Raw genomic sequence first — 14,963 nt, forward strand, 5'->3', positions numbered from 1 at the left:
GATGTAGTATACCGGGGTTGACGTGCTGTCAGTGGATTGAATCAAGGCATGTGAAGCGTCTGGGGTAAACCATGGAAAGCTGTGTAGGTATGTATATTTGCGTGTGTGGACGTATGTATATACATGTGTATGGGGGTGGGTTGGGCCATTTCTTTCGTCTGTTTCCTTGCGCTACCTCGCAAACGCGGGAGACAGCGACAAGGCAAGAAAAAAAAAAAAAAAAATATATATATATATATATATATATATATATATATATATATATAAGCGAGATATACATAAGTATACTTATGCAAGTAGGAGAGATGGCCAGAGAGCGTTATTGGATTACGTGTTAATTGACAGGCGCGCGAAAGAGAGACTTTTGTATGTTAATGTGCTGAGAGGTGCAACTGGAGGGATGTCTGATCATTATCTTGTGGAGGCTAAGGTGAAGATTTGTATGGGTTTTCAGAAAAGAAGAGTGAATGTTGGGGTGAAGAGGGTGGTGAGAGTAAGTGAGCTTGGGAAGGAGACTTGTGTGAGGAAGTACCAGGAGAGACTGAGTACAGAATGGAAAAAGGTGAGAACAATGGAAGCAAGGGGAGTGGGGGAGGAATGGGATGTATTTAGGGAATCAGTGATGGATTGCGCAAAAGATGCTTGTGGCATGAGAAGAGTGGGAGGTGGGTTGATTAGAAAGGGTAGTGAGTGGTGGGATGAAGAAGTAAGAGTATTAGTGAAAGAGAAGAGAGAGGCATTTGGACGATTTTTGCAGGGAAAAAATGAAATTGAGTGGGAGATGTATAAAAGAAAGAGACAGGAGGTCAAGAGATAGGTGCAAGAGGTGAAAAAAAGGGCAAATGAGAGTTGGGGTGAGAGAGTATCATTAAATTTTAGGGAGAATAAAAAGATGTTTTGGAAGGAGGTAGATAAAGTGCGTAAGACAAGGGAGCAAATGGGAACTTCAGTGAAGGGCGCAAATGGGGAGGTGATAACAAGTAGTGGTGATGTGAGAAGGAGATGGAGTGAGTATTTTGAAGGTTTGTTGAATGTGTTTGATGATAGAGTGGCAGATATAGGGTGTTTTGGTCGAGGTGGTGTGCAAAGTGCGAGGGTTAGGGAAAATGAGTTGGTAAACAGAGAAGAGGTAGTAAAAGCTTTGCGGAAGATGAAAGCCGGCAAGGCAGCAGGTTTGGATGGTATTGCAGTGGAATTTATTAAAAAAGGGGGTGACTGTATTGTTGACTGGTTGGTCAGGTTATTTAATGTATGTATGACTCATGGTGAGGTGCCTGAGGATTGGCGGAATGCGTGCATAGTGCCATTGTACAAAGGCAAAGGGGATAAGAGTGAGTGCTCAAATTACAGAGGTATAAGTTTGTTGAGTATTCCTGGCAAATTATATGGGAGGGTATTGATTGAGAGGGTGAAGGCATGTACAGAGCATCAGATTGGGGAAGAGCAGTGTGGTTTCAGAAGTGGTAGAGGATGTGTGGATCAGGTGTTTGCTTTGAAGAATGTATGTGAGAAATACTTAGAAAAGCAAATGGATTTGTATGTAGCATTTATGGATCTGGAGAAGGCATATGATAGAGTTGATAGAGATGCTCTGTGGAAGGTATTAAGAATATATGGTGTGGGAGGCAAGTTGTTAGAAGCAGTGAAAAGTTTTATCGAGGATGTAAGGCATGTGTACGTGTAGGAAGAGAGGAAAGTGATTGGTTCTCAGTGAATGTAGGTTTGTGGCAGGGGTGTGTGATGTCTCCATGGTTGTTTAATTTGTTTATGGATGGGGTTGTTAGGGAGGTGAATGCAAGAGTTTTGGAAAGAGAGTCAAGTATGAAGTCTGTTGGGGATGAGAGAGCTTGGGAAGTGAGTCAGTTGTTGTTCGCTGATGATACAGCGCTGGTGGCTGATTCATGTGAGAAACTGCAGAAGCTGGTGACTGAGTTTGGTAAAGTGTGTGAAAGAAGAAAGTTAAGAGTAAATGTGAATAAGAGCAAGGTTATTAGTTACAGTAAGGTTGAGGGTCAATTCAATTGGGAGGTGAGTTTGAATGGAGAAAAACTGGAGGAAGTGAAGTGTTTTAGATATCTGGGAGTGGATCTGGCAGCGGATGGAACCATGGAAGCGGAAGTGGATCATAGGGTGGGGGAGGGGGCGAAAATTCTGGGAGCCTTGAAGAATATGTGGAAGTCGAGAACATTATCTTGGAAAGCAAAAATGGGTATGTTTGAAGGAATAGTGGTTCCAACAATGTTGTATGGTTGCGAGGCGTGGACTATGGATAGAGTTGTGTTCAGGAGGATGGATGTGCTGGAAATGAGATGTTTGAGGACAATGTGTGGTGTGAGGTGGTTTGATCGAGTAAGTAACGTAAGGGTAAGAGAGATGTGTGGAAATAAAAAGAGCATGGTTGAGAGAGCAGAAGAGGGTGTTTTGAAATGGTTTGGTCACATGGAGAGAATGAGTGAGGAAAGATTGACCAAGAGGATATATGTGTCGGAGGTGGAGGGAACGAGGAGAAGAGGGAGACCAAATTGGAGGTGGAAAGATGGAGTGAAAAAGATTTTGTGTGATCTGGGGCCTGAACATGCAGGAGGGTGAAAGGAGGGCAAAGAATAGAGTGAATTGGAGCGATGTGGTATACCGGGGTTGACGTGCTGTCAGTGGATTGAATCAAGGCATGTGTATGGGGGTGGGTTGGGCCATTTCTTTCGTCTGTTTCCTTGCGCTACCTCGCAAACGCGGGAGACAGCGACAAAGCAAAAAAAAAAAAAAATATATATATATATATATATATATATATATATATATATATATATATATATATATATGGTTGATTCATGTGAGAAACTGCAGAAGCTGGTGACTGAGTTTGGTAAAGTGTGTGAAAGAACAAAGTTAAGAGTAAATGTGAATAAGAGCAAGGTTATTAGGTACAGTAGGGTTGAGGGTCAAGTCAATTGGGAGGTGAGTTTGAATGGAGAAAAACTGGAGGAAGTGAAGTGTTTTAGATATCTGGGAGTGGATCTGGCAGCGGATGGAAACATGGAAGTGGATCATAGGGTGGGGGAGGGGGCGAAAATTCTGGGAGGCTTGAAGAATGTGTGGAAGTCGAGAACATAACTCGGAAAGCAAAAATGGGTATGTTTGAAGGAATAGTGGTTCCAACAATGTTGTATGGTTGCGAGGCGTGGACTATGGATAGAGTTGTGCACAGGAGGATGGATGTGCTGGAAATGAGAAGTTTGAGGACAATGTGTGGTGTGAGGTGGTTTGATCAACTAAGTAACGTAAGGGTAAGAGAGATGTGTGGAAATAAAAAGAGCGTGGTTGAGAGAGCAGAAGAGGGTGTTTTGAAATGGTTTGGTCACATGGAGAGAATGAGTGAGGAAAGATTGACCAAGAGGATATATGTGTCGGAGGTGGAGGGAACGAGGAGAAGAGGGAGACCAGACTGGAGGTGGAAAGATGGAGTGAAAAAGATTTTGTGTGATCGGGGCCTGAACATGCAGGAGGGTGAAAGGAGGGCAAGGAATAGAGTGAATTGGAGCGATGTGGTATACCGGGGTTGACGTGCTGTCAGTGGATTGAATCAAGGCATGTGAAGCATCTGGAGTAAACCATGGTAAGCTGTGTAGGTATGTATATTTGCGTGTGTGGACGTATGTATATACATGTGTATGGGGGTGTGTTGGGCCATTTCTTTCGTCTGTTTCCTTTCGCTACCTCGCAAACACGGGAGACAGCGACAAAGCAAAAAATATATATATTATTATATTTTATTTATTATACTTTGTCGCTGTCTCCCGCGTTTGCGAGGTAGCGCAAGGAAACAGACGAAAGAAATGGCCCAACCCCCCCCCCATACACATGTATATACATACGTCCACACACGCAAATATACATACCTACACAGCTTTCCATGGTTTACCCCAGACGCTTCACATGCCTTGATTCAATCCACTGACAGCACGTCAACCCCGGTATACCACATCGCTCCAATTCACTCTATTCCTTGCTCTCCTTTCACCCTCCTGCATGTTCAGGTCCCGATCACACAAAATCTTTTTCACTCCATCTTTCCACCTCCAATTTGGTCTCCCTCTTCTCCTCGTTCCCTCCACCTCCGACACATATATCCTCTTGGTCAATCTTTCCTCACTCATTCTCTGCATGTGCCCAAACCATTTCAAAACACCCTCTTCTGCTCTCTCAACCACGCTCTTTTTATTTCCACACATCTCTCTTACCCTTACGTTACTCACTCGATCAAACCACCTCACACCACACACACACACATATATATATATATATATATATATATATATATATATATATATATATATATATATATATATATATATTTTTTTTTTTTTTTATTCAAACTATTCGCCATTTCCCGCATTAGCAAGGTAGCGTTAAGAACAGAGGACTGGGCCTTTGAGGGAATACCCTCACCTGGCCCAATTCTCTGTTCCTTCTTTTGAAAAAAAAAAAAAAAACGAGAGGGGAGGATTTCCAGCCCCCTGCTCCCTCCCCTTTTAGTCGCCTTCTACGACACGCAGGGAATACGTGGGAAGTATTCTTAATCCCCTATCCCCAGGGATAATATATATATATATATATATATATATATATATATATATATATATATATATATATATATATATATATATATATATATTTCTTCTTTTCTTTCAAATTATTCGCCATTTCCCGCATTAGCGAGGTAGCCTTAAGAACAGAGGACTGGGCCTTTGAGGGAATACCCTCACCTGGCCCAATTCTCTGTTCCTTCTTTTGGGAAAAAAAAAAAAAACCCCGAGAGGGGAGGATTTCCAGCCCCCCGCTCCCTCCCCTTTTAGTCGCCTTCTACGACATGCAGGGAATACGTGGGAAGTATTCTTAATCCCCTATCCCCAGGGATAATATATATATATAATATATATATATATATATATATATATTTTTTTTTTTTTTTATACTTTGTCGCTGTCTCCCGCGTTTGCGAGGTAGCGCAAGGAAACATACGAAAGAAATGGCCCAACCCCCCCCATACACATGTATATACATACATCCACACACGCAAATATACATACCTACACAGCTTTCCATGGTTTACCCCAGACGCTTCACATGCCTTGATTCAATCCACTGACAGCACGTCAACCCCGGTATACCACATCGCTCCAATTCACTCTATTCCTTGCCCTCCTTTCACCCTCCTGCATGTTCAGGCCCCGATCACACAAAATCTTTTTCACTCCATCTTTCCACCTCCAATTTGGTCTCCCTCTTCTCCTCGTTCCCTCCACCTCCGACACATATATCCTCTTGGTCAATCTTTCCTCACTCATTCTCTCCATGTGCCCAAACCACTTCAAAACACCCTCTTCTGCTCTCTCAACCACGCTCTTTTTATTTCCACACATCTCTCTTACCCTTACGTTACTCACTCGATCAAACCACCTCACACCACACATTGTCCTCAAACATCTCATTTCCAGCACATCCATCCTCCTGCGCACAACTCTATCCATAGCCCACGCCTCGCAACCATACAACATTGTTGGAACCACTATTCCTTCAAACATACCCATTTTTGCTTTCCGAGATAATGTTCTCGACTTCCACACATTCTTCAAGGCCCCCAGAATTTTCGCCCCCTCCCCCACCCTATGATCCACTTCCGCTTCCATGGTTCCATCCGCTGCCAGATCCACTCCCAGATATCTAAAACACTTCACTTCCTCCAGTTTTTCTCCATTCAAACTCACCTCCCAATTGACTTGACCCTCAACCCTACTGTACCTAATAACCTTGCTCTTATTCACATTTACTCTTAACTTTCTTCTTCCACACACTTTACCAAACTCAGTCACCAGCTTCTGCAGTTTCTCACATGAATCAGCCACCAGTGCTGTATCATCAGCGAACAACAACTGACTCACTTCCCAAGCTCTCTCATCCCCAACAGACTTCATACTTGCCCCTCTTTCCAAAACTCTTGCATTTACCTCCCTAACAACCCCTAACAACCTTTAGCAAGGTATCATTCTAGAACAGATGACTGAGCCTTAGAGGGGAACACTCCTCACTTGACCCCCATCTCTGTTCCTTGTTTTAGAAAAATAAAACTAAACGGGGAGGATTTCCAGCCTGTGCCATGTTTGTCACTATTAAAGAGAATTACTGCACATTAGCTACTGCAGAAAGGGCTGAGACAGGGAGCAAAAACTGGACAATCATTGTCATATAGCATATTTTAGTGTAGATTTTCTACTATTTATCACATATCAGTATGATGATGTCAACACAAGCTTCTCCAACATTTGGGATTAATCATGTGTGATGATAATGGGTGATGGACTGACATAATTAAAGGAACATCTGGTGCATGTTTTTAAAGATCTCTGTGGGTAAATCTAATTGCAGTATGTTGGAAATGAACCAACGTAAGGGAAACTATGTGCAAAGCAGCCAAAATATCAGTACTTTACCAGCCTAATTCACTGCTTATTTTGCATTAATGCAGTGTTAAAGAACAAATCTGAATGATAGAAAATATTAGCCACTTGCAACAAAATATCCACTTAAACAAAATAAACCCTCAACAGCTCTAGGGAATGGCCCTGTCAGTAGGTCAGGCATGTTAGTGAGTTAAGCGAAGACAAGTGGTATAGATGTCCTCATGTGACTGAAGCTAGACATAGTCTTATGTTTTAGCAATTCTTTTTTCCTATTTCACAAATTTGTCCTTTTGTCTGTCACTAACTATTCTGTAGTAAATGTCGCTAATTCCAATGACAGACTGGTTCACTAGATATTCACCCAAGTTAATAACTCCAAACATAAAGTGGTGCAAAACATGGTAGTCAGTATAAGGAAGTTAATAATGCCATGACTGGAAAATGTTTTGCATGTTAAAGTATATACTTATCAAAGCCTAAATACTGTTTTAATTGTGTTTATTGTCTTCAATATATTTTTTCCAGCTAGATTTGTCATCAGTTGCTGTTGGGTATACTTTCAATAGTTCACTTCCCATTTTCGTGTTAACTTACATCAGCTTCTTTTTTTTTTTTTTCTTTTTTTACATAATGATAAGTGACTATGATTTGCTTCTGAAGTTTTGCATATAATCCCATGAGACAGGTATGGTCCTCACTTTAGTGTGTACTTGGCAGGACGGACGCAACGGTGTGGGCAACGGGACAAATCCCCTGGACAACATGCAAGGCTTCGAGCGCTGTCTCAATGACATTATGAGAGGCGACCCTCACGACCACATCAAGGGTAAGTCCACCCTCCTCCTGCTGTGTACTACTCTGCCTGGGGACCTCCCACACCTGCACCACACCCTGGGGCTACACCTATATCACTGCACTTTGTTTTGATGTCTCTACACCCAATCCATGAAGGTAGGTATGCCCAGTAGAGTGTCTGTGTCTGTAGTATAGATTGTATACATCCACTGTTGACCTACTGACCAGTTGCTGCTGCATTCCTAGGAATTTAGGTGAGATCCTCTCACGCTGTACTTGACTATAATCCCTCATAAGTTTCAGTCCTTCTTTAGTAATATTTCAGTATACCTATTGGTAGTTCAATCATCTTTTACCCATTCATGTTTTACAATTCCCACCAGTCCACCAATTCCCACCCGTGGACTTAGCCCTATGAGCATCAGAAAGAGCACTTACTCACAGGAGGACCAAAGCACCATTTGATTCCTGATAGAGGCATCTCCACCAGGATTTCATCCTCTTTGATGATTATATCTAAGGATGACTAGCACTTGTTCATTGAGCCCCAGCATCATTTTGCAACTTACGAAGGCCAATGATATCATGGGCATGGAGTTTCAAGTGGTGATTCCAGGCAACCAGTCCACATCATTCACTTATTCTTCCTGTCAATGTGCATTTCTCTTTTCTTCTTATGACATTTGCCTTTATTTGATTGTGATTGGTGACATTTTATTTCCAAATTGCCTTTCCTTCTTTTATGACATTGCATCAGGAATGGACAAACAGTGCCCTCATTTGCACACCTAGTTTCTCGCTGTCGTGTTTAATGTTCTGAAACCAGAGTATTCCATTCACAGAAATGTAAATATAGCACTGGGAGCCCTTGTATAGTGATGGCCCATGCTGCAACATTTTGTTTTAGTGACATTCAAGATTTAGAGTATATACTGAGACCTGCTACAGAGACAGATTTGAAAAAAGTATTTTATTTTATCATTTTGAATATTGTTTTCCATTGATAATGAAATTCTTAAAGATACTGTAAGGTTTTTCAGTCATGGTCCCTTTTATAATGATGTTAGGGCTAAATCTACAAAGTTAAAATGCATAATATATCTTGGTAGAATTTATTTCCAAAAGAGATACTGAAGGAGATAAACTTATTTTGGCTTGCAAACCAATTGCAGGTAATCTACAGATGGTTGTCAACACTGTGGCCTTAGGTGTACTTCTTGTAGGATGTGGATCCAAACTTGTTCCATCAATAGTTGTGGAAGATAAATCTAAAATTACATATCTTATTACAAGACACAAGACTGAAAAAAATATTTAAAATGCCTTCATTTACCAGTGTTATATTGTCAATCACTTAGCTGCTAATGGGATGCCTTAGGCTTGCTGTGTACAGCACAAAGCATTTAAAAACTACAGCCACAAATAACAGCAGAATAGTGAGTAAGAAAACAACTTGTAGCTATTAAGTCATTGATTCCACATTCTTCTCCCATATTTTTCAACTCAGCTACTCAGTAAACATCAAAATGCTGTTTGGGGTATTACATCATTTTTATGCTACCCAGGCTACAATGAAGATTTATATATAGTAGATAATGTATGTAGTATTATGTATAAAATGGGCATAATGTAAATAGATTATTCAACACATTTTGGGGAATTATAACCTGATTGCATAGTGTGATGTATGTATATTATGCTCTTGGGGGATGCCCAGCACCCCTAGCATTGTTGCCATCTGAACATTTATAAATTTAATAACCTCATCACTCATGTAGATAATGTATGATTATAATGATTTTCTTTTAGAAAAAAGTTCTTTTGAATGGTAAGACAAAAAAATTTAGATTTTTCTTCAGTGTATTGAAAATTATTGCACTGAGAGCACACTAAATTTGTAGAATAGGTATAGTCACGGGGTTAAAGAGAAAGAATACTTACACCATAACTGTTGAAAAAATGAAAGAACAAACCAGTTTCATATATTAAATTTAGCATGTGAAATACTTAATATTCTTTTGTGATAATGAAATTATTAAAGAGGGTATTTGATTTTATTTAATTTATCACGTATTTTGTAATGGTAGCAGAGGGAAATTGATGGAGATTCATATCCCATTGGGGATACAAATAGATTGTCAACACAAGCACCTCTTCTACTTCTTTACCATGGAACAGGTTGCTTGCTTTAAGTATGATGAGGAAGTAAGTTTATCAGTTTAATTGATATTGATGTTAATATCTACTGAAGTTTGTGGATATGATGATCACACTTGTCCATGATGATAGTATGCTTCTTGTACCAAAGATGTGACAAATAAGGATAAGTTTATAAGTTTAGTGTTGCTCTATTCTCCCAACTTAGCTAATTTAAAACATGTTCTAAAAACAGTTCTTGAAATGTTGCTTTCCAGTACAATAACACCTTCAGCAAGACCTTAATAAATAATAGGCCAAATCATGCAACAGTTGGGAGTGTTTACGCTGTCAAATGCAAGGCATGTAAATATTTTACGTAGGCCAGACTGGTGAGACTGTAACAGAGAGGTGTTATGAGCATCGACATTCAATACATAGGGATGACCACAAAAATGTGATTGGTGAACATTGTCATGAAAATGATCACCCTATAGATCTTGAAAATCCTGCTATTTTATACCTCTCTGCTGATTATCCCACACATAATATCATTGAATCTGTCTTAATTGCTCATACTAAGAACTTTAATTTATCCCCAGGCAGTTTTAAAGCCCATCCTAGCATTAACCGAATCATTATGGGAGAAATGACATAACACGAAAACAAAAAGAGTTGCTCATGACACACCCAGCTACCCAGGTCAACCCCTGCCACCTGACCCCCCTTAATCACTTTCCCTTACAAGGGCTAAGACCAGACATAGCAGACAGTGTGTGGTGTAGAAATATTGGTGTTGGACAGCAGAAACCAAGTGTGATATTGAGATTTGAATAACTTTAAGTACTGGCACCTGATGAGGTGGATTGTCTCCATGAAACATGTTGTGCCACATGTATAGAAAAATTATGTGTTAGATAAAATTGTATGAACTCCTACTGAAGTGCAATTTCACCTTATTGAAGTATCAGTACTTGCAGAACTTAGTTTCGTAACAGGTGACCTTAAGTGGCTGGAATGTATTTTCAAACAATTTTGTCATAGCTTTCTTATTCAGAGTCACACATGGGATTGGCTGAGTACTGAGTATTCCTTACCCTAATAATAAAAGCACCACTATGTTAAGGCATAGTACAGTCCCAGTTTTGAGACATTACAGAATACTACTGGTTGTCGAATTTTTTTGTATAACATGGAAAATATGCTAAATATAGGTTTCTAGGTAATGTAATATAAAACTTCCATGGTTTTGTTCATTTCTAAAAAGGCTTTCATCTTATAGTATCCAACATTATTACAGATCGGCATTGCCCTCCCCAGTCTCAATTATATAAGGTTTTCATTGGTTCTGTTATTATTTGGAAGCAATTCCCTTGCTTTTAAGGTACCTCATATATTTCTAGGTCAGCAAAGCCCTTCCCACTGTCATTTGGATAAGGTTTCACAGCTGCTGTTGACTTTTGAAGTGTTTCTCTTATTTTTCATAAAGAGAAGCCCTTACCTCTATCATTTTGGTAAAGTCTTTTTGAAGATGAGTTTCAATGATTCATATAACAACATTCTGCTTTAATAATAGGTCAGGAATGTAACCCCTTCATTATTAGAGGGTCCCTGGTTCTCTGATTAATTTCTTTGGTAGCATTGGGAAGTTGGCCTGCCAGGTGTTCATGAGGTTATTCCACTGATGATGCATCCTACATTACTGTATTTATTTTTTGTCTCTGTATTGTGAGTTTTCTCATCTACAGAGCATATCAGACACATACTTGTTACTTTGCTTATATCCTTTTCCGTCCATCCATTTGTTATCTGCATCTCATCAGGAGTACCATTTTAACCTTCAGCATGACCTTGATCAAAATCAAATATTCATTAAACTCCATAGATTTCATTCCAGCATGTAAAGAAATGAATGGTATAAGACCCTTGACTCTTGTTTGGAGTTTAGCTTTGAACTTGACCTTCAAATTAACCATAGTCAAAACTTTTATTGTTTAAATCAGTTAACCATTGAACATTACTTCTTTTTTTTTTAATGAATTGATTGGTATAAGATCCATATCTAGTTTGGATATGCCCAGTCATAGGAAACCGTCTCTCCTGCATTTCTTGCACCCAGATTTTTAGGGAGTCCATCTTATATGTTGGCATCCTGAGATACATTTCCCTCTTCAAAATGGATGGCTGAGGAAAGGCTTTCTTGATGAATTGACTTTTCTTTTTTTAAAGTGTAGATATTTTCATTAAAACCATAATGTCGAGCACCTGCTAAAGTTCATTCAGTTTCATGAAAAGGCTCTTTTGTAGTAGGAATACCTGCTGAAGGCTTAGGCAGAATGGTAACTGGTTCAAGTAGGCAGAAGTGTAGAAATAGGAGGGTGGTAAATGGTGCATACTTATTCTTTGAACGGTAACAGAAAACTGATACAGTGGGCACCGTGGTAATCACAGCATCGACACTCCCACAACATGCAGCCAGCTGGGCAGAGATTATATTGCGACAGCATGTGTTATAATGAAAAACAGGAGTAATTTAGGTGCCCACGGTATATCACTCCATAAACTCAGAGTGTCATACAAAACTCAGAAAAAAGGAAGAGGACAAAAGAACCATTGAACCACAATCTCTATTAGGCTTCCAAAAACACAAGAGGATACTTTTACAGATGACTGTCAGAAGATGAGTGATATTCTAAAAGCCAAGATGTATTGGTATCATTGAGCCGGCAATAATTTTAAACAATCCAACAGCCTTGTTAAGTGAAGACCCCCCTATCTGACATATAGTGGACATCACCACCTTACCACATGAATTCATGAGGGCAGTTGAGAGTATGCCCATAAATTGTCCCATAGGATCAGACACTTGGAACATGGTCCTCATAAACATATTTAAAGGAAGTCTTGCATGAGCACTAAAATGTACTCTTGAGAAAACCCCTTGAGTCTTAAACAGACTTAGATTGTCCCATTCCACAAAGATAGAACTAAAGCAATCCCAAAAAGCTGTCAATTAATAGCATTAACATCACACATCATGAAAATCTTTTAGAGAGTCCTAAGAGGCAAACTGACTGAGTTTAGTGACTTGAACAGTCTGTATAACCCATGAAATCATGTTTCACAGCGGGAAGATCTTGCTTCTCCCAGTTGCTTAACCAGTGTATTAAGATTGTTAAGGTTCTGAAGAAGAAACTTAGAGCTGATGCGAATATTTGACCATATTAATATGTCAGCACATAAGATGCATAAGATGATAATAACTAGAAGAATTGGGAGACTGTTAAACTTCTGACTAACACATGATATGATGTAGTTGTCAACCATGCTATTTACAGTGCCTCCACAGTCCTCCAAGGAACTGTGCTTGCACCTTCCTGCTCCTCATTCTTATATCTCACATTAACATACTTGCACCTTCCTGTTCCTCATTCTTATATCTAACATTAACACAACCATGAAAAACAGCATCATGTTATCCTTTGCAGATGACACCAGAATATGTATGAAATATATATCAGTGGAGGATACTGAAAGGCTACAGAGAGACAAGAGATGTGGTCTTCCAATAGGTCACCAGTACCATTATGTTTTTCAAAAGGGATGAATTTTGGGAAAATGAAGAAATAAAAAAGTAAAAAAACAGTACAGAATACAGGAAGGCACAAATGCAGTTATCAGCCAGTTGAATATGTAAAGTGAAGGACCTTAGGGTAGGGATGTCTAACAACCTACCCTAGCTAAAACAACAGATGTGTAAGGATATGGGAGTTGAGGAGGGATTCAAAGACTTTGGAAATGGTAGATGTCAAAGCAATAGGACAATAGTTAGAGGGGTCAGAACGATCACTTTTCTTAAGGATGGGATGTATCATTGGGTGCTTCCAAGGAGAAGGAAAAGTTTTGGTTTTTAAACAGAAATGGAACAGACAAGCAAGCATGGGAACAAGTTTAGAGGCACTTTCTTTCTGTACATGGGTGGGTGTCATCAAGACCATAAACCTTGCTTGTGTCCAGAGAAAGATGTGCTTTTTGGGCAGTCCAAAAAGAGATTATGGGAAGGGGCATAGGATTAGTAAGAGGAGCATCAGGGGGTGAAGGAATGTTAGAGTCAAGATGGAGTCAGAGGAGAAACAGAAACCAAAGAGAGTTGCTTTGTCTACGGGAGAGACATCTATGTTAGAGCGTAAATGTGAATTGAAGGAAGAGCGACAGAAGTTGTTAGAGATACCCTTAGCAGAAGACCAGAAAGATCTATCAGTGGATGAGGAGGAGAGGTTATCACTTTTCCATTGAATAAAGGAATATTTTGCCTCACAGATAACATACTTGCAGTGATAAAAGCTGAATGGGAGCCAGAGGAAGGAAAGATTTTCCAAGCTTGATATGGCCTCACAACAGGAACAGTTCAACCATGGATTGAATGAAGAGATTGTCTAGGAGGAAGGGGGGATGAATGTTTTCATTCCTGCAAGAATATTCTCTGCTATGTGTGTAGCAGAAACAGAAGCGTCACCACATAAGAGACAATAATTAACCAAAGGAAAGTCAGAAAAGAAGTTACATAAGTTATTCCAGACAGCTTTGTTGAGGTGCCAGTATTTACACTTAGAAGAGGCTGCTGGAGGGGGAGGTGCCGTTAGAATAGATACGTTCATTAGAGTGTGATCAGATGATCCAATTGGTGGTGAGATTATGTATTTGCAGCAGGATGGGCTAGATATGAAAAACAAATCCAGAATATTAAGAGAGTGGTCACAACAGTCAAGAATATGGGTCGGATAGTAGATAATATGCTCTAAATCATTGAGAATGGAGAGTGTGAGGATTTCAATCCATCCAGTCATTTGTATTGGAGAAATTCAACCATTCCCTTTGGTTAACATTGAAATCCCTAGGTAGAGGACCTTGGCTTGTGTGCAAAAGATGAAGCAGAGGAAAAATGTGGAAGTAGGGAGACATACCCTGAGCCATGGAACATCAAAGTTTGAAAACTCAAGGTCCTTAAGGCATATGACAGGTGTGATGATGTTGGAATAAGCACAGACACCACCTTTGAACCAGAATCATGAGTGGAGGTTATAGTTAGATATGAAAAAGGACTAGTGAGAACATCACTAGACATCTGTGTCTCAGACATAAGTATGATATTAGGAGAGGTACTAGACAGATGGTGTTCAACTGAGGATATCTTGATCTCCTACTACTCTTTCTTATACATCTCTCATTCATTTGCACTCCTTCCCTGTATCACCCAACTGCCTCTCTTTCCTCTTTCACTAACAACTTTACTTCATCCCACTGCTCACAACCCCCTCTAATCTGCTCACCTCTCATCTTTTGCATGCCACATGCATATTTTGCACATGCCATCAGTTTCCCTAAATACCTCCCATTCCTCACCCACTTCCCCCCTTTCATTTACTCTCACCTTATGCCATTCTACACAATCTCTGCTGTCATTCCTTCACACCAGTGTCCTTTCCCAGCTCACTTACTCTCACTACTCTCTTCTCCCCTACACTGTTTCCTCTTTTTTGAAAACCATTACAAATCTTTGCTCTGGCCTCCAGT

The 14,963-nt window shown here is 39.9% G+C and overlaps 1 protein-coding gene across 1 annotated transcript in view; it reads left to right on the plus strand.

Moving 5' to 3' along the window:
* Positions 1 to 14,963, plus strand: part of orb2 (cytoplasmic polyadenylation element-binding protein orb2) — a 359,903-nt gene that overhangs the window by 145,829 nt on the left and 199,111 nt on the right. Inside the window, exon 3 of the mRNA XM_071688830.1 lies at positions 7,176 to 7,284. Within this exon, the coding sequence (XP_071544931.1) occupies positions 7,221 to 7,284 (64 nt within the window). The 5' untranslated portion in view covers positions 7,176 to 7,220. The remainder of the gene's footprint in view (positions 1 to 7,175; positions 7,285 to 14,963) is intronic.

This window comes from Panulirus ornatus, chromosome 46 (genome assembly GCF_036320965.1).
Source record: "Panulirus ornatus isolate Po-2019 chromosome 46, ASM3632096v1, whole genome shotgun sequence".
In the NCBI taxonomy this organism is placed as follows: Eukaryota; Metazoa; Arthropoda; class Malacostraca; order Decapoda; family Palinuridae; genus Panulirus; species Panulirus ornatus.